General features: G+C 32.8%; 2 protein-coding genes and 1 pseudogene across 2 annotated transcripts; 2 read left to right on the top strand and 1 right to left on the bottom strand.

Moving 5' to 3' along the window:
- The first annotated feature begins 1,594 nt into the window (after nt 1-1,594).
- Nucleotides 1,595-15,209, top strand: LOC106762070 (regulator of nonsense transcripts UPF2). The gene is made up of 18 exons (XM_014645762.2): nt 1,595-1,837; nt 2,030-2,104; nt 2,445-2,532; nt 4,740-4,942; nt 5,644-5,988; nt 6,225-6,329; nt 6,484-6,611; nt 7,189-7,365; nt 7,536-7,617; nt 7,925-8,212; nt 8,321-8,518; nt 8,619-8,720; nt 10,223-10,474; nt 10,549-10,767; nt 11,077-11,247; nt 11,685-11,870; nt 12,823-13,299; nt 13,982-15,209. Exons 2-18 carry the CDS (start codon nt 2,060-2,062, stop codon nt 14,483-14,485), a joined length of 3,570 nt encoding a protein of 1,189 aa, XP_014501248.1. The 5' UTR covers nt 1,595-1,837; nt 2,030-2,059; the 3' UTR covers nt 14,486-15,209.
- A 1,422-nt stretch (nt 15,210-16,631) lies between these two features.
- LOC106760980 (photosystem I reaction center subunit psaK, chloroplastic) lies at nt 16,632-17,805 on the top strand. Its single transcript, XM_014644441.2, has 3 exons — nt 16,632-16,808; nt 17,131-17,211; nt 17,479-17,805. The coding sequence occupies exons 1-3, from the start codon at nt 16,728-16,730 to the stop codon at nt 17,704-17,706; spliced, it is 390 nt and encodes a 129-aa protein (XP_014499927.1). The 5' UTR covers nt 16,632-16,727; the 3' UTR covers nt 17,707-17,805.
- A 1,046-nt stretch (nt 17,806-18,851) lies between these two features.
- LOC106761965 lies at nt 18,852-19,879 on the bottom strand (annotated as a pseudogene).
- Nucleotides 19,880-20,029: the final 150 nt, after the last annotated feature.

Genomic DNA, 20,029 nt, shown 5'->3' with positions numbered 1-20,029 from the left:
TTGGAAAGAAAAAGCTTCGATAACATGGATAACAAACACTAACTTAAATTAAACATCTATTTAAATTACGACTACCACATGATAGAGTGACTCAGAAAAATGAAAAAGTTAATCATAAAGCACTATTAAAATTTAAAGTTTTAAATAATAACATGAAAATTTATGATTTAATACAAATAATAAAAGTCACAATTTTCTACTTTTAAAAAAAACACTTTATCATTGTATTTAAAAAATACTTAAAAATACAAATGAGCCATAATGAGGGTTCTTATCACTCATCATGAATTATATCACTCTAAAATATACATTATCTTACACATCTCATATTTTTATTTATTTTAGTGTTTTTTACTATCTAACACAACCATAAAAAAATAAAACAATAACTGTGAATTACCTATCTACTAAAAATAAACATATTCTAACTACTTTTATTGAAAAATTTCAAAAGAAGCAATATTTTGTAGCATAAAATTATAAACAAAATTTATTTGCCTCTCATACAAAATTATAGTCTATATTGTTTTTTAAACATGATTCTCATTAAAATTATAAATTATACTCATCAGATATAAAAAAATAACAATATAAATATAAAATTTGTATTTAGATAAATGTATAAATTAATATATATATATATATATATATTAAATTTAACTCATTAAAATAAAATAATACGATAAAAATGTAAATATGAAGAAGACTGATAGCATGTGATTTTCCTTCAATATAAATGTAAGATTTAATATTAATTTATAATACTTTTAGAACATTTTAATAATATGTGCAATACATAAAATAATATTTTTATGTACTTTAAAGGTGTACACACACACACACATATATATATATATATATATATATATATATATATATATATATATAATATAAGAGAGAAAATGCTACTATTGTGTTTAATACAATCTTAGAATGTAAGTAGCTTTAGTGTCAATATTTTTATCTTACCTTTTTTATACTAGTTAACTATTTTTTATCATAAAAAAGTTGAAAGTATTTTTATTTCATAATTATAATAATACATAATCCTAGAATTACTTATATATATATATATATATATATATATATATATAATTAAAATTTTACTTTTTGTTATGGTAAATATTTATAAATATTCTTATTTTAGTTATATTTTATTTTTTGTCTATAACCAGTAATAATTATATTATTTTTTATTACAAACTTTTATAACTCTAATATAACTTTTATTATAATTTTATCTTTTATTTTTATAAAATAAAGAACACACCCATGTAAAAAGCAACTGTTCATCTATCTCCAATAGTAAATATTAATAATAATGAACATAAATTAAATTTGAACTTTTTTTAAATTTTAATAATCTAAATAAATATTTACTAGGCTACAAATAGATTAAGGAAAATGCTATTAGCAGTAAATAATTCATACTAATTGTTGTAACTTTTTTTTTTTAGTTTTATCAACATTCATTTTTACATTTTTTTTTGATAAAACTGCTGTTGTTATTTTCATTTTACTATTTTTTTTAATTATGAATAATAATAATAAATATAAATAATAAATAATTAAGTTCCTTGGCTCACTCTTGTTCTAAGGTGGTTTCCATTTACTCACATGAACAGTGGTGCAAATAAGACCCAAAAAAACACAGAGAGACTCATCTCTCACATTCGCAATTTCATCCTAACAAAACCACCATTTTCTTAGAATATCAAACCAATACTCACCACTTCCTTCTCTTATTCTTCTCTCTTTTTTCCCATTCAAAGCAATCTGTGAGGATTACACCAAAACTCACTTCGCTCATCTACCCGAAATTAAGACCCTCACACCGGTAATTTCATCTTTGATCCGTTTTCTCCCCTTAAATCTATGCATTTGCTGTCTCGCGTTTTATCGCTACTGTATTTTAACCATTCAATTGCACTTTTCTTCAACTGTTATTCTGTCTGGGGAACAACTTTCTTTTCTCGCGCTGAACCCTAAGCTAATTCGTCTCAGTGTTCTTCCAATTGTTGCTGCACAGGGACGTGTTTTGGGAGCACAATATACGGATATGGATCAGCATGAGGATGAAAGTAACAGCAAACAAGACGATGAGGTTTAAGCATTACTCTTTTGTGGACTGCTTTGTTTGTTTACGAGTTACATAAATGGTTTAGTTTTTTCTTTTCTTGATTATATGGTGCCTTTATTGGTTGATTATTGTTTTCTTCTCTTCACTTTCTGTGAGTATTCATTAGGAAAATTTAGCAGTTTTGTGAATGGTAACTGTAAATTGGCTGCTAATTTTGATATTCATTAGAATTTATGGATGTGTATTTTGTATTGTCTTTTTACTTTGTCTGGTGAATGAAAAGTTGTGTGTAATGGAAGATTGTGGAAAGTTCGTTCCTTGCAAGATGACTTAGTTGAGGCCTAACTTCTCTAATCTTATGCAGGAAGCTGTTGCTCGCCTTGAGGAAATAAAAAAGTCCGTTGAGGCAAAGATGTCTTTACGTCAAAGCAATTTGAATCCTGAAAGGCCTGGTTAGTTAATCTTCTGCTAGTTTTGAATAATTATTTATAAGCTAAATGATTTTTTTCTTCCAATAGGAATGTATATAATTCTTCAATTTACTGGAGAGAATATCATGACTTAAGTTGTCCCTCATTCTTTGATAGACTACTTGATTTTAGGGTTGAAATCAGAAAGCAACAAAATGGCTCCCTAAGATGAAAAATAATAGTTTTACTGTTGTAAATAAAAGTCCTTTCTTATGCACGATGTGCTAAACTTGATCAGAAAAATGCACAAGAATCACATTTGTGATAAGAGAGATTCTTATCTTGTTATTGATTTAACATCATTCAGAGCTTCTACCTTTGACAACTATTGCTTGGACAGATACTGCTTGCAGTATGTATTACTACAAAGATGATGTATTGGAAGATAAATGGGAAACTCAGTATTTGAGAAAATGAATCTTGATGACACTCTTATGTTAGTTTTTATATAATATAATTCCTTAGTTTGTGTTGTCTAATGCAAATATTTGCGGACACATCCTGGTAGATAGATAGATGGAGCTGCTCCTTTTTGAATGCGATTCTGGACTGTTTCCTTCATTCTGGAAGCTGCTTGTTGTCTAAACACTACTATCATTAGTCAATGTTATTGTATTTGACAAGTTTTTGCTCAATGTAGAAGTCTCTCTAATTTAGGAAAATTAGTATGTAAGTTTTTAGTATAATTTTAAACTAATACATAATTTAAGATATAAAAGCAATTCATGTACTTCCCCTTAATTGGTTAAGCTTTTAAAAGAACTGGTCTGTAGCTTGGTGTCAGTTTTTACGACCAAATCATCAGTGTTTGATCCTTAAATTAAGATTCTTTGTAAACTAATTTCATTTTCTGCAGAAATGGGCTTTTACATTATCTGTGCTCAAAGTCCAAAAGGCTCTTGCCTGAGGGGAGTGTTTTGGAGATATGAGAACTATTATTGGGCCTTCACTGGAGGATTTCAAAGCACATTTCATTTCCAAATAGCTCATACTTTGAAATTTTATCATAACCAAATCCAATTTGTGAATATTGATTATTGGTAAATGAAAAACCATGACATAAAGTCCTATCTATAGTTCTGCTTGAAAAATAAATGAAATAATAGATTATTCGGTATTGCAACAATTTTTCGCACTCTCCACTCAAACTATATTAGACTCCCTGCCTCAGTCTAGAGGAGTAGAATAAGAAGCTTCCTTTTTCTTTATTTGAAAGTAGATAGCCATTATTTAAATGATTTATAACACAATGAGCCATTATTTAAATGATTTATAACACAATGAGCGATCAGTACTGTGATATAATAGAAATAAGCATAAGCAAGCAAAATACATGGTTTTTATTGAGAAATATGAACATGCCATGCAAATAATTTATTCATCAAGTAAAATAATTTAAATTAAGCCATTTTGAAACTTAAACCTAAAAATAAATTGAAAGCTTGAAAAATTTCTTGTCATTCAAGATCACCAAAATTATAATCTCAGAACAGTGTAGAAAGTCAATGGTAAGTTCTGATAATTTTAATTGCCTTGAGAGTCCTTTTGGATCCAAAATGTTCAAATCCTTGTGAAAGAATTCAGTTGGAAACCTAGAAGCATTCCTTTGTGTGGTGTAGTAATTAAAAATCCCGCGCATCATTTATAGATCTACTATTTGGTATTCCCCTCAAAATTCACTCTGCACCATTCTATAACCATAGAAATTTGAAAATTTCTAAAATTGAAATAACATCACCCTTAATTCACTATTCTATTTTTCCTATGTAGACAAAATAATTGCTCAAGCTTTCGGCTCCAAGATCTAATTGCTTGTTTAGGTAATCATTTCAGCGGTGTGAACGTACATTTAAACTACGATAGAGGAAGAATCCCCTTAGTTCTTTTTGGGTTAAAAATAACTTTTAGAGGTTGAAACGGAAATCCAAATGTAGGATAAATAAGTCTTAAGTGGGTGGCAACCTCTCTTAGAGCATGATTCCTAAGTGTTTCCGAAAACCAAGGAATGAAATTTTACCAAAACTTAAAAATTTAATGTAGTTGCAGTAATAGGCAGAACAACTGAAAGTGAAAGAACAAAGAAAGAGTGAGGAAGAGGTGGCAGAACAAGGTCTTTGACCTGTTCAATGCTTGTTGTATTGCATTAGTATTAATTACATGAATAATAATCAGTCTGTTCTTACTTGCAGATACAGGATTCTTAAGGACACTGGATTCCAGTATTAAGCGCAACACCGCAGTTATCAAGAAGCTGAAGCAGATCAACGAGGAACAGCGTGAATCTCTGATGGATGAGTTGAGAAGTGTCAACTTAAGCAAATTTGTCAGTGAAGCCGTGACTGCAATATGTGATGCCAAACTTAGAAGTTCTGATATACAAGCTGCAGTTCAGGTATGTGCTCTCACAGTTTTTCACCCTGTTTTCTGTCATTTGATGTTTTTTACTTAGAAGCATGGGGATCCATTGATTAGATATGGTTACTGTGTGAATTTTGTACGGTGTTACTTTTCATTTAGTTCATTCTAGTCAGCTGGCATGTGACAACCGGATGTAGTTATTTCTGTTCTTTGTTGGGCAAGCAGTTAGTTCAGCCCAGCCAGATGACATGTAACAGTTGGCTGTAACTGTTTTTGTTCCTTGTAGATCAAGCTACTCTTAGCGATATAATCTTTGTTTGCTGTTATGGAATTTTAATGCAATGACAAGTATGATTTTCTTGCTTCAATTCTCCCTCTCCTTCTTTCTCTTTATAAAATCTAATTGTACCTGGAGCTCCAAGAGCCTATTGGCATAGTGTTCCATCTTCTTCTTCCACTGCACTTATATCTTTCTCTCACCCAATGATAAGAAAAACCATACAAATCAAGTCTAATTAATTTTGTCTTAAATTTCTAATTATGGTAACTGTACTGCACAACACTTCCTTTTCTTAAATGTTCTTCTATTGATCAAAGATAAATAATTAATTACATAGTTTAGCACACAGATGATTTTTCCACAGAAATTTTATTTCTATACAAATTTATATAGTGCATATCTTAAGTTAAATACTTGCTTCTGATATGCTCCATCATTTGCTTCTTTTTGGAAAGATTTGTTCTTTGCTTCATCAAAGGTACAAGGACTTCGCACCAAGCCTGATTCAAGGGCTTCTCAAAGTCTTCTCTCCTGGAAAACCTGGTGATGAGTCAGATGCTGATAGAAACTTGAAGGCAATGAAGAAGCGCAGCACCCTGAAACTTCTATTGGAACTTTTCTTTGTTGGAGTTATTGAAGATGGTGGCATTTTTATAAATATCATAAAAGATCTTACGAATGGGGAACAGCTGAAAGATCGGGATGCTGCACAAACAAGTTTGACCCTTCTTTCTAGTTTTGCTCGTCAGGGGAGAATTTTTCTTGGACTCTCTGTTAGTGGGCCGGAAATTCATGAAGAGGTATTTTTTTATATTAATCTTAAGTAGAATATTCTCATGCTTTCTATAGCTTATTTTTGTCCTTTTTTCCTTTTAGATTTTGATTGAGTTTCAAATTATCTTTAGTAATTTTTCATCATGATTGCAAGTTTAACTACAGCCCTCATTCCTATTTTTATATTTCTCTGTATCAATGGAGGATTGTTCTCTATTACTAGCTGAATTCTATATTATCCTGTACTGACATTCTGATGCAGTTTTTTAAAGGCCTTAACATCACAGCCGATCAGAAGAAAGTTTTCCGGAAAGCATGCTATTCCTTTTATGATGCTGCTGCTGAACTACTTCAGTCTGAGCATTCTGTAAGAGCTTCTGCCTTCTAAAATACAGACACATGTTTTAGAGATTTCTGAGAGAAAAAATATAGTATGAAACCTGAGAATTGTATTTCTAAAAGGTCATTTACAAATAGAAGGTTGCCCTCTTTGATTATTGCTCAATTTTGCTTTCTGACAGTCACTTCGATTAATGGAGCATGAAAACTCAAAGATTTTGAACGCAAAAGGAGAGCTTAGTGATGAAAATATTGCTTCATATGAAAAGCTTCGTAAATCCTATGACCATTTATACAGAAATGTTTCATCGTAAGTTGTTTTGTTTACTTTTGACTATTTCATTGCTGTTCATTGAATATGATCTTAGTGTATACTGACTAAATATATTCTTGAAATACTAAGAACCCCAGTTTATGGTTTACATGTGTAGTTTTACATGCATATTTCATGCCATCACTAGCATATATGTGTGTTCTTGAAAGCTTTGGTCTAGTGAGACATTCAGTCAAGTAAATTTAAGGCAAATCTGGATATAATTATATGTTGGTTAGGTTAGTTCAGGGAGATATTTGTCTTTTAGAAACATAATGCATTTAGGTTCGTTGATTCCTATATGTTAACATCTCATTGTCTGAGGTGAGCTCCACCCTCCAGCAAGTGTTTATCTCTCTTGCCCTGGTACCCCAAATTGGTTAAAAAAATAGTTTGTTGCCTTTGTATGATAGCTCTGCTTCTCTATCCACTGAATTCAGTTATTCTTAAATTCATTCTGTCACTTTCCTGTCTAATGAACACTAAATGTTTAATGATTCTTGAGTGAATATTTCTCTGATGTCACTAATTATTCCTTTGTTCCTCAATCCTGTAATTGATTTTCTCGTAATAGATTAGCAGAAGCACTTGATATGCAGCCTCCTGTAATGCCAGAGGATGGACACACGACTAGGGTTACCAGTGGTGAGGAGGGTATTTCTTCTGCTTCTGGTAAAGATTCTTCTGCTGTTGAACCGATATGGGATGATGAAGATACAAGGACTTTCTATGAATGTTTACCTGATCTTAGGTTTGTGCTTCTAAAATACTTCTCTGTAACAAATATATTAGTCCAGTTGATTTCTGTATTCTTTCCTGTTTAATGTTTTGATGTAATCATGGATGGTTTGAAGTTTTCCTTTTAGTTGTTCAACAGTGTATTATTTTATAAGGAACTTTTTCCTGCATTATTTTCTCTAGAGCGTTTGTTCCTGCTGTGCTTTTGGGAGAAACAGAGCCAAAAAGCAGTGATCAATCTGCAAAGGGTCAAGACCAACCAACTGTAAGAACTCATTGGTGATTGTTTCTGAACAAGCCATAAAATTTAAACAATTTACTTAGTTTCATATTTCTTATATCTGGTTGTCCTTGTATTGGACTTATTGTGTGCATTCTTGTATTCCTCTTTTCTGTCTAATAAAATGCTTTTTCTATTAAAAGACTTTTTCTGTCAATTTAGTCACTATGCCATATAATTCTCTGAAAGAATAATATAAGCATTTACTTATATAAACATCCTGTTTGTGTTTTTTCTTTCCTTACCAACCTTCTCAAACTACCCACTTACTTCAAGATATATGTTTATCTAGGAAATAGTACCTGAATCAGACAAAAGTCAACAGACCACCCATGAAAGTGGAGAGATCTCTATAGAGTCTAATGCTTTGCCGGAGGCAGAAAGCACAGAAAGAGTGAAGGATAAGGAAGAAAAAGAAAAGTCTAAAGAATTGGACAGAGAGAAGGAAAAAGAAAAAGATAATGATAAAAAGGGGGAAAATGAAAAAGACAAACTCAGAAGTCTTGAAGGGACAAATTTGGATGCTCTACTGCAGAGGCTTCCTGGTTGTGTGAGCCGGGACCTTATAGATCAATTAACTGTGAGGATGCTTTGTTTTTCTCTATTACTTATTCTTATGTTCTTACGTTGTATTATTAATTTTTTTGTTGTTGTTAATTGTTATGCCTTTTTGTTTAAAACATGTTAGGTTGAGTTCTGTTATCTGAATTCAAAATCAAATCGAAAAAAGCTTGTGAGGGCTCTGTTCAATGTGCCAAGGACATCTCTAGAACTGCTAGCATATTATTCACGCATGGTTGCCACACTCTCAACTTGTATGAAGGATGTCTCCTCCATTCTGTTACAAATGCTGGAGGAGGAATTCAATTTCTTAATAAATAAAAAGGTTATTTTACACAATTTTGCATATATGATTAATATTTTACCCTCTGCTCCAAATTTAGCTGATTACTCTTGTTAGCTGCTTTTTTGAAATGTCTTTACAGGACCAGATGAACATTGAGACAAAGATAAGGAATATCAGGTTCATTGGAGAACTTTGCAAGTTCAAAATTGCTTCTCCTGGCCTAGTCTTCAGTTGTTTGAAGGTACAATAGATTAATAATCAATTTTTTATAAATGAAAGCTAGATCCTGCCAATTATGATTACAAATTTCTTAATGGTCCAAGTTATATTTTGGAGGCATTCCTATATTGTTGACAGGGTTCAGTTTTGCCATGAATGGTCTTTCCTAGTATGAGAAATAGCCCCTAATTCTGTTATTAGGGTACAATATGTTTTCCTGGTTCATGTATGGAGAAGACTCCTTAGATTCTTTTTAATTTCTCAAAATTGAAAGATTCATTCAAAGTTTCAAAATGTAAAATAATTTGGGAAATTTGCCCCATTGATGAGATGTAGCTGTTGAGCAAGCTTGTTAGTCTTCCCTGAATTTTACCTTTTCTTTACATATTGTTTGTAGATTATAGATTATAGATTATTCGGGAGGATACAACTAGCCACTAGGATGAGGATAAAGAAAATTCTTGAGTAGTTCAAAGTTTTTTCTTTTCTTGTCTTTGTAATTATTTTCAGATATAGAGAGCCAAACTAATCTTTCGTTTAAATCCTTGCTCAATGTAAATTTAAGAAATTGTTCATTTTGTTCATTATCAATTTGATATAAACATTAGGAAAATGATGACCTAAAATCTAGTTTGTGGTAAGCATATTGCCGAAAGAAAAAAATCTTACCTAGGATTGGTAATGAAGTAAAAGATTGTCATTAACAGGTGTTTTTTTTTTTTTGGAAAACTTAATTTATTTTGGTTTGGATGGCAAGCAGACATATATTTCTTTGTTTCAATTAGACTCCTTACAGTGGATGTTTCTACTATCATCTAAAAATAACGAAGTTATTAACGACTGGACAAAACCAATAAATAACTTCTCACTTGAAAACTTTGGACTGTCATTTACTTCGACCACACCCCCAATCAATTATTTTATCTAATATCTTGAAAAGAGGAAAATATATGATAGATAGTCACCTGTTCTCAAGCTGCGCTTAACCTTTTGAATAATGAATTACGAAAGAGTTATCTGACACTTGCTGTAGTAAACTCTCTTGAATAAGTTCTAGAAACATAGCCTTCCAAATGCTTGAGAAAAATCTTTTCAATCTGGTTGAGACAACTAATCTCTCTTGATAATTGACTAAGTTAAACAGGTTATGAATACTTGATCTTGAATTAGTTGAAGATAATACAAAGGAATTAATTGAATTTGAGAGAATATGTTTCCCTCTCTTAGGTTTTCACATTTATAATCATTTTGGATACATTAGATACAATGTATGGGAGGGAAGAGACGAGAATTCGAAGAGATACACCTAGGAACTAGGTTCAATACAAAGCACAATAAGTTTTATTTACTACTATTTATTCTAACAGAATTAATTTGTTCCATGTTTTCCCCTTTACTTGCTTCAGGTTTAAATCTATTGAACCCTTTCTCTATTTTTTGAGAGTCAAAGAGAACGAATTTATGTAATCTTTATGTGTTTGTATGGCAAATTCAATCCTTGATTGATCTCTTCTTGTCTTCCAGGCCTGTTTAGATGATTTTACACATCACAACATTGATGTAGCTTGCAATCTTCTTGAAACATGTGGCCGTTTTCTGTATCGGTCTCCAGAAACTAGTATACGAATGGCTAACATGTTGGAGATACTGATGCGCTTGAAAAATGTAAAAAATTTGGATCCGAGACATAGCACTTTAGTGGAGAATGCATACTACCTTTGCAAACCACCAGAAAGATCTGCACGAGTAGCTAAAGTTCGTCCTCCATTGCATCAGGTGAGATTTTTATTTTTATTTGTCTCAAAAAAGTTTCCTAATCATTTCATATTTTAATGACATCTTCATTACAGTATATCAGAAAATTACTTTTCTCTGATCTTGACAAGTCTACCATTGAGCATGTGCTGAGGCAACTGCGCAAATTACCTTGGAATGAATGTGAGACATATCTTTTGAAGTGCTTCATGAAGGTCTACAAAGGAAAATATGGTCAGATCCACCTCATTGCATCTCTTGCTGCTGGATTAAGTCGCTATCATGATGAGTTTGCTGTAGCTATTGTTGATGAGGTATGTTTGATATTACTCTTGATTTGTGGTCTCTTGATTGTATGATAATGCATATTTTCAGCAGTGCCTACCTGTTTGCATGGGAATTTGGTCAGACTGAACAAGGGTTGCCTCAATTGGAATCTAGACACTTAATTCAACACATTAACAATGACCAAATTATTTTTATTTGTTTAATGATGAAAAATTTACTATTTCAAGTTATAGAACGAACAGTATTTCCAAGGGATGAGAGTTTTGCTGAAGATTTACCACTCCAAAAGATTTGAAGTCTTGGAGTGACATTCTGACTTTAGATAAGATTTTCAGGTTCTTGAGGAGATTAGAGTTGGGCTGGAGTTAAATGACTACAGTATGCAGCAAAGACGCATTGCTTACATGCGATTTTTAGGGGAGCTTTACAACTATGAGCATGTAGACTCTTCTGTTATTTTTGAGACACTTTATCTCATTCTCGTCTATGGTCATGGGACATCAGAGGTATTGATTTTTCACTATTTACCTATTTTTAGGAGTAGAAGGTATTGGTAAAACCTGAAAGTATGTTTGTTTAAAACAAAGGCTTCCACTCGATATGTACCAAAATTTCTGTCATTTACTCTGTTCATATCAACTGCTTCTCTTCTTTCATTATTCGGCATTTTCATAGATCTTATCTTCTAATTGAACTGGGTAAGTGCAACTATACTCGGTAAACATTTCTAAACTTATATGGGTTTACTTTTTGATACGTTGTCATTATTATACATCTGCTGCTTCGTTTACCTCATTTTACTGCACACTTTGTTGCTAAAAACTAAGCTGTCAACATGTGGCTTGAATGTAGACATGCTTCAATGTTTTTCTTTGACTCAGTTTACTTATTTTTATGTGTGAGCCTTCTTGTGATTATGGAATCTGTTCTTTAATCTTATCAGCAAGATGTACTTGATCCACCTGAAGATTGTTTTCGCATAAGGTTGATCATTACTCTACTTGAAACTTGTGGGCATTACTTTGATCGTGGCTCTTCTAAGAGGAAACTTGATCGGTTCCTAATACACTTCCAGAGGTATATTTTAAGCAAAGGAGCACTACCTCTGGACATTGAATTTGACTTACAGGTCAGTCAGGCAGCCCTTTTCTTAATTGTATTTCATTATTTGGGTATGGTTTTCTTGTTTATTCTTGCTTTTAATGGTCACTAACATCATCTGCGCGCATGACCACACTAGAATACCTTTCGAAGGCGAACTTAGTATCAACCAGATTTGTTTATATAACTAGCATGTTGTACTACCCCCGTAGGCTTTAACCTGAATTCCAAATTGGCAAACTCTTGATTTTCAATGAAGTGATTATTTTTTTTCATAATTTGTCCACTTATAAATTATTTATATTGATGTTTGTATTTGCAGCAAATAAAAGCAATGCATTTATTGAGATGATAGAATGAGATTATTTCAGTAAAAATGTTTCAAGTAACACTTATATTCTTAATTTATGCGAAAAACCTTAAACTGCAGTCATTTTGGGATGGAGGTAGTCTTATTTTGCCAATTTCCGACCATTGGATAAGGTTACATGTATGCTGATGCTTGGGATGAAAATAGAACTTGCATGTTATGCCCACTTTGGAAAACTAAATAATTTTATAAGAGAATGCTAGCTGCCAAAATTTACCCTATACCTCTTCGTCTCTTCACATTATACTGACTATCGCTCAAATATTCCTTTTAGTATTGTTTATTTATTAGTAGATTTTGAAAATAGAACTTGCATGTTATGCCCGCCTTGGAAAATAAATAGTGTTATGAGAGAATGCTAGCTGCCAAAATTACCCCATACCTCATCGGCTCTTCATATTATACTGACCTTCGACTCAAATATTCCTTTTAGAATTGTTTATTTATTAGTAGATTTTGAAAACTATTCCACTAACTACAAGGTGGCATTTCCATGCTAACTTCTTCCCTTTGGTAAAATCGTTTTAAGTTAATTTTTGTCATGATAAATGGTATATATATCTTTGTTGTCTTGCATTTAATGTTTTTGTTCATTATCTGTTGTGTGCAGGATCTGTTTGCGGACTTACGACCCAATATGGCTCGTTACACTTCTATTGAAGAAGTGAATGCAGCTCTAGTAGAACTTGAGGAACATGATCGGATAGTTTCTGCTGATAAGGCTAGTGGTGAAAAACATTCTGACAATGAGAAGTCTTCAAGTAGGACCACTTCCATTACTACTGTGGTTGGCAATGGACAGAGCATTGACAATGGTACGGAGGAAAATGGAGTGCAAGATGATGTTAATGACAGTGAGACTGATTCAGGGAGTGACACAATTGATGTAGAGGGTCATGATGATGAAGAGTTGGATGAGGAGAATCATGATGATGGCTGTGAAACTGAGGATGATGAAGATGATGACGAGGATGGGCCTGGACCTGCTACTGATGAGGAGGATGAAGTGCATGTGAGACAAAAAGTAACTGAGGTGGACCCTCTGGAAGAGGCTGATTTTGATCAGGAGCTCAAGGCTGTAGTGCAGGCAAGTATTTGGATAATTTATTGTATCTGCTTGCTCCTTCTACATTTCTGCAAAAGTTTGATACTTCCTTTGTGAATTTAATTTTTTTTTCCCAGGAATTCTACTGTTATGCTATTACGATAAAGAAAAACTAAATCTAATTTCCTCGAATTGAACATCATCTGGAATTAAAAAGAATAGGAAATGGAAAACTGGAGACATCAGATAGATGATTCTATTCATATTTGTTTGAATATTAGATTAGGATTATAACTTCATCAGTAGACTATCTTAATTATTGAGCTGGTCTTGTACTTGTTGAGCTGCACTTGTACAATGAGTTTTTATTTGTTCTTTATAATATATCACAATGAGGATGGGCTTTGGCACAACAGTAATGTCACTACTTTTTGACTTAGAAGTCACATGTTCAATTTTTGGAAATATCCTCATTACTTGTTGGGGGTAAGTCTCAAACCTTTCATGGTTTGACTAGGTGGGAGACCTGTGCACTGATTTGCGCTTTTATATCTCAATTATTTGGAGATTTTATTCTTTCAAATATATTCTGTCTTCTCTTAGCTCTTTTCCATCCAATCCCTAAATTTCAAAAATCTTTTGTAATTTCAAATATATTCTGTCTTGTTTAGCTATGTCTGGGTATTTCTAACATTTCAAAGTAATTGCTTCATATGTTGTGTAGGAGAGTATGGAACAGAGAAGGCAAGAACTACGGGGTCGTCCTACATTAAACATGATGATTCCAATGAATGTCTTTGAGGGATCAACCAAGGATCACCACGGGAGGGGAGTTAGTGGGGAAAGTGGTGATGAGGAACTTGATGAGGATACTGGTGGAAACAAAGAGGTTCAGGTGAGAGTTCTTGTGAAGCGTGGAAACAAGCAGCAAACAAAGCAGATGTTCATCCCCCGGAATTCCTCACTGGTGCAGAGTACAAAACAGAAAGAAGCAGCCGAGCTTCAAGAGAAAGAAGACATCAAGAGGCTTGTTTTAGAGTATAATGACAGAGAAGAGGAGGAGCTTAATGGATTAGGGACCCAGCCAGCAAACTGGATGCAGAGTGTAGGTAACAAGACTGGTGGCCGTGGTAGCACTTTGGAAGGAAACAGTGGCAGGGGTAGTGGATCAAGACATCGACATCATAACTATTCTGGCAGTGGAATATATTATAGCAGAAGAAAGTGAATACAGAAGGCAGATAATTGTTGGTGCCTTCTTCTTCCTCTCTGCATGACAAGTATCTGGAAAAAAAGTTCATCGGATATTCCTTAGTATGACCTAGCCTTGTCTTTTGCCTCTTCCTTGCTTATAAGCAAAAAATTAATGGCAAAGGCGAGTTATCACTTATCTTTCTGGTGAGTGGTGGTTTGAACAGCTTGTTGGGGATGCAGGGATTGTAGAGATGTACACACTATGGTTTCCTGATCATAAGGTGACATGCAGGATGTAAGATTGTGGTTTGCCTGCATACATGTCGCAAATGGATTCGCGGCCTCCAAGCTTCTTGTATAGCTATCTCTATGGAGCTAAAATCAGTGTTTGGTTTTGGTGGTTTCATTTCAAGTCAGCCAGAGGTTGGATTATATCTCATGTGAAGAAAGAATATAGGCAAAAAAAAACACGTCTTGATGCTTTGTTAACATACCAAAAACCATGTCAATCATCAGTGCAAGAATCGACCTCACTTTTAGACATTTGGATTGCATGTTATCATTTTTCTTGTAGAAACAAATTCTATAATGAGGTTTGGTACACCAAGAATATTCCTTATGCATGAAGCCTAGACGTTGATGGGTTGCTTAAAATTTACCTATAAGATGAAATCCAAATGAGTACTTAGTTGGGTTAGTTGTATTTTCCTTATCATATTAAACTTAAAAGTAATTTGTATTTTAACCTTTTATTTTCACATGCTATTTATTGAATTTTGTTACAAAAATTTCATCAATAATTTTAGATGATAGTTAAAGAGGAGGATCAAGTTACTCTAGGCAAACCTTTGTAGACTTTTTTTTCTTATATATGGTAATTATTATTAAGAATTATGAATTATAGGAATGATTATATTTTGTTTGGATCGTGAAAAGTGTTCTTAAGAATATTTATATTAGCTTTAAAATCAAAAGGTAATGTATTATTCTATCGAAATATTTAATTTGTTATTGTATTAAGTTTAATACAGGTAATGTAGCATGCAATTTTGGCAAAATATTTATGTTAAGTTGGTAAGTTAGTTTTTCAAAGGATGTTTATTTGGAAAATTAAGCTAAAAATTATTTTTGGAAATGTACCTCCCCATCTTTATATTTTTGAGAAATTAAAATCATTGGATAACTATCACTTATAAGTATAACAAACTTGCATTCATGGGTACACAATTCAAAATTAGTCCTTTTGAATTTTCTCCCTCAAGACGAATAATATAACCTTCACATTACAAGGATAACTCTCATTCCAACTCATTCATTTGTGAAACATAACAATTTTGTCACTCTTCTGCCACAAATTTGCAAGTATGAACCAAGTGAGACACATTGGATCAGTTTCAAGGTGTCAAAAATCTAGAAAAGAAAGATCCAAATCAATCCAAACAAATTTATTTTAATTGATTATCAATTTTTTGGATTGGTTAATTTTTTTTTTTTTCTATCAGTTCTGTTGGGAACATTCCTAATATATATTATCATATAAACTTTCATAACACAAGGGCCATTCAACTTTCTTAACTATTCTATTATTAAACTGTCTCATTCTATATATTTGTTCGTTTCAAAATCTATTCCAATTATCTATTATCCTAAAATAAGGAAGGAAAAATAAATTTAATGTAATTCACACAGTTTGACCTTTACTCCTTAAAATGACCTTAGTTTCAGACATTATTGTTGAGTGAAACAACTAATTATATAAAATATATGGACTAAATGTTCTATAATTTAATTTAAAACAAAATATAATTGTTTATGATAGTTTAAAACGAAAATATATTTAACCCGACATCACAAACTCAATAAATATAAATAATAAAAAAAAGAGAATAAATGACTATAAACTCAACTTAATGTTAACTTTTTTTCTCTTTCCAATATAAAATTAACTTTATTTTATTTCTATAAAATATTTTTATTTTATATTATAAATGTAATTAAATAATTATATTATGCTATTTTATTTTGTGAAAAAGAGGGTGTTACATGGTGGCTGTTAAGACATTATCCATTATCCATTCCTCCAAATCATATAATGCCACATCGGACTAACGAATCTTTGGGCATCTCAATTTGGGCTTCTGAGGCCACAAATTCCACATGTGGCTGCCATTAGATACATCATAGTCAGAGAAGAAACCCACAAAACATTTCAAGAAAAAGGAGACTCAGAGAAGAAACCAAACATATTTTCATTTTCCTCTTCTTAATTTTAACAAATGGCAACCACTGCAATCACCACTCTCCCCCAATTCACTGGTCTCAGACCCCAATTCTCAGCTGCCCCTGTGCAGAACTTGGTCAGCACATTTTATATTTACAAATTTACCATCTTTTTTTTAGTATAGATATATGTTAGACACAGATTGAACATGATCTTCTTGTTTCTGTCCCTATAATTTAGATTTTCAGATGAGTTTTTATTGTTGTTTCTCTACTTAGTTTTCAAAATACATTTATCGATATTAATTTTGATGTTTTAAAGTATATTAAACCTTTTTAATGTATCAACGTTAGTTTATTTTAAAAAATCAGTAAGGAGACAGTAAAAAAAATAGAGAATTTGAACTTTAGTATCAATTGTAATGTGATTGTGATAACTGGGTATGTTTTTGTTGACAGGTTGCTGTGCAACCCATGAGGCGTAAGGGGAAGGGTGGTTTGGGAGTTCGATGTGACTACATTGGTTCATCCACTAATCTGGTAGGATCTTATGAATTTCACTCATTTCTAAATTTTGTTGTTTCATTGGAGTACATTACAAAGCATAGCTTAATGTTTTCAGAAGGGTACATAAGAAATTATTGTTAATACATGCCTCAATCATGTGAATTGCTTGGTGGGTCTGCAGAATGGTGCTAACAATCATACAGTTTCTTGTTCAAATCCAATGAAAAAGAAGTGAGGGAGACTATTGTTTATAGGATTGTTGTTAATATGATAGCTGAGATTGTTGAAAATGTTGAACAGATTATGGTGGCTTCTACAAGCCTGATGCTGTTTGCTGGAAGGTTTGGATTGGCTCCATCAGCGAACAGGAAAGCCACTGCAGGGCTAAAGCTGGAGGTTAGGGACTCAGGCTTGCAGACTGGTGACCCTGCTGGGTTCACCCTTGCAGACACCTTGGCCTGTGGTGCTGTTGGCCACATCATTGGAGTTGGGGTTGTTCTTGGTCTCAAGAACATTGGTGCACTTTAAACACCTTCAAAGCCTCATGCATCATGCATCTGTAATCAATTAGTCATGTACTTTATATTTTCATTTCACTCTTTCTTCTTCTCAAGCTTAACTTCATCTTCATCTTCTCCTCTCTCTTCTAAAACACAGCAAAACGTAACTGTCATGAAATAACAACGTAAAAGAACCCACAACTAAGAGCGAAAAACATTACATTTAAAAGAATAAAAAAGTTTTACATTTTTATGTCACCATGAAAAAGAAATTAGGTTACCTATCTATGGGAGGCATTCAATAGAGATTAAAAATGTTTTAGAAATATTTGGTAAGATGGAGAACAAAAAGGTATAGTTGAACCTACATACGCTTTTTAATTTTATAGATTCAGACATCAAATACGCTATGCATCCACTTAGAGTGCAACAAATTTAAACTATACAAACTTTAACTTTCATGGTGCTTTATAATTTCAAGTGCAATACAATGCAAGTACTCATCCTCACAGCAATAAAAATGAGATCACTAATCACTAAAGGTGAAGAGAAGATTTGCATCTTTAAGAAGATTTTCATGTTCACTCGAAGTGTATGCCTCAACATAATATTGAAGTTGATAGCTGGTATCGTGCACTTACTTTTCTAGTTTAAAAAACAAGTTTCTTTAGTATATGCTCAGACATGAAAGGACGCCACCCAACAGTGTTTTTTTTTTTTTTTCATATGCATAAATCTAAGAACCACAAGCTTACTCAACTTGAGCTCCTAACACTTGGTGCCGACACAATCGTAACACACATTCTTATATGGGACAATGTTTTGATGTTGTTGTATTTCAAGAAGGAGAGACCTTATTTCCAGTGTTACCCACAAAACTTCCTCAAAGTTTAGTTAGTATATTATTGAAAATAAGTAAATGATACTATAGTATACAATTGTGAAGTCAGTTTCAATACTCAAAGTATAGCAGCATACAATGACTAACATAAAAACTTTAATTAAGAATATCAGATGTTTGAAGTTCCACAAAAAAAATAACAACCATAAAGACTAATAGGTTTCTGTTAAACAAGAAATCTTCATCCTCTGTGAGGTAATGCTTTCAAACACGGGTTTTCCCTTTTGTCAAAAAACTAAAAATACACATTAAAAAGCTACTTTTTTGTTTGCTACATCAAGTAATAATTTAGAGAAACAGCAACTGATTGTCATGCACCAGCTTCTGTGGATTGTTGTCTTAACTCTTCATCTGCAGTTCTTAGAAATTGTTCCCAACCACTGCCCGCACCGGTATCCAAGTAATAAAAAGCAACAGCTGTTTTCAGACCTGCCCTAACAGCGCAACGATCTCCACAATTCTAAACTCCACATCATTTCCTTCAGTATAAATTTGCTCTAATTCATCCCATGCAAACAAGGGCAATGTAAAGGCACCCCAAGGGTTGAAATCTATAAGCTTCACTTTCTCATCCTTTGTTATATAAACATCCAATGTGTAGTTTTCTGACTCAAATTTAGCCCTCACATGATTGTTAAAAAATGCTAGTATCAATGAAAGGAGATCCTTCTTCTTTTCAAGCAAAACAGGATAAAAAGTAGTAACCTCTGATTTCGTATGAAACATCGAAATTCCATGTCTGGCTGAAGAGATGGATACCATTTACAGAGTGCAAGAAAGAAATTATGGGGCCTGGCTGAAGATTTGTCCTGGCATGACTCATACGCATGGCACAAGTCATGGACCAATGAGTAAGATGCTCAAAATAAAAGTGCAATGTCACTGAAACTGGTGCACCGAAGGGTACCAACAGTACTTATCCAAGCCGAATCTTTTGGGGCACTCCAATTAAGCTTGGAAAAGACTGCCCCCCTAAGGGACTCAATGGATTCCTTAATTTTCAATTCAAGTTCTGGAAAAGAAGGTGGTTGAGAACTTTCTGCTTCATCTCTAGATCCCTCTGAAACCTGAAAATCTTCTTCCTCATGGATTATGAATTCTATTGGGTAATGCATCTTCATTTAAGACAGAAATAGTAACAGGAAGGGCCCTGATTCATCAAGAAGGTACTGAATAAATGACTTGGGGAGTTGATGAATTAATGCCTTAATGGATACAGATTTGAGTTTTGGATACCACTCTTGAATCTGACATCGATTCACCTCTTCCACTTTCATATTCTGTAACCGTAATTTCTCTACTAACTATAACCTGTTGAAGTCCCCGTTCTTTAACAATCCGTATCCGGTATTCCGTAACCAAGAATAAGAGATCAATTGGGTGGCTTAAGAAAAAAGAACAGGCAGATTAGATTAGATTAGACGTTAGATAAGAAAAGTGAATGATAATT

The sequence above is a fragment of the Vigna radiata genome, chromosome 5 (genome assembly GCF_000741045.1).
Source record: "Vigna radiata var. radiata cultivar VC1973A chromosome 5, Vradiata_ver6, whole genome shotgun sequence".
In the NCBI taxonomy this organism is placed as follows: Eukaryota; Viridiplantae; Streptophyta; class Magnoliopsida; order Fabales; family Fabaceae; genus Vigna; species Vigna radiata.
Note: the sequence above shows the minus strand (reverse complement) of the source record. Positions and strands in the feature narration are given on the sequence as shown.

Bases quoted from the DNA above. Each gene is read 5' to 3' on its own strand.
- LOC106760980 (XM_014644441.2), top strand. From the start codon at position 16,728: ATGGCAACCACTGCAATCACCACTCTCCCCCAATTCACTGGTCTCAGA. The intron at 16,809-17,130 runs GTCAGCACATTT...TTTTGTTGACAG, and splicing joins CTGCCCCTGTGCAGAACTTG to GTTGCTGTGCAACCCATGAG. The intron at 17,212-17,478 runs GTAGGATCTTAT...AATGTTGAACAG, and splicing joins TTGGTTCATCCACTAATCTG to ATTATGGTGGCTTCTACAAG.
- LOC106762070 (XM_014645762.2), top strand. From the start codon at position 2,060: ATGGATCAGCATGAGGATGAAAGTAACAGCAAACAAGACGATGAG. The intron at 2,533-4,739 runs GTTAGTTAATCT...TCTTACTTGCAG, and splicing joins TTTGAATCCTGAAAGGCCTG to ATACAGGATTCTTAAGGACA. The intron at 8,213-8,320 runs GTGAGGATGCTT...AAAACATGTTAG, and splicing joins ACCTTATAGATCAATTAACT to GTTGAGTTCTGTTATCTGAA.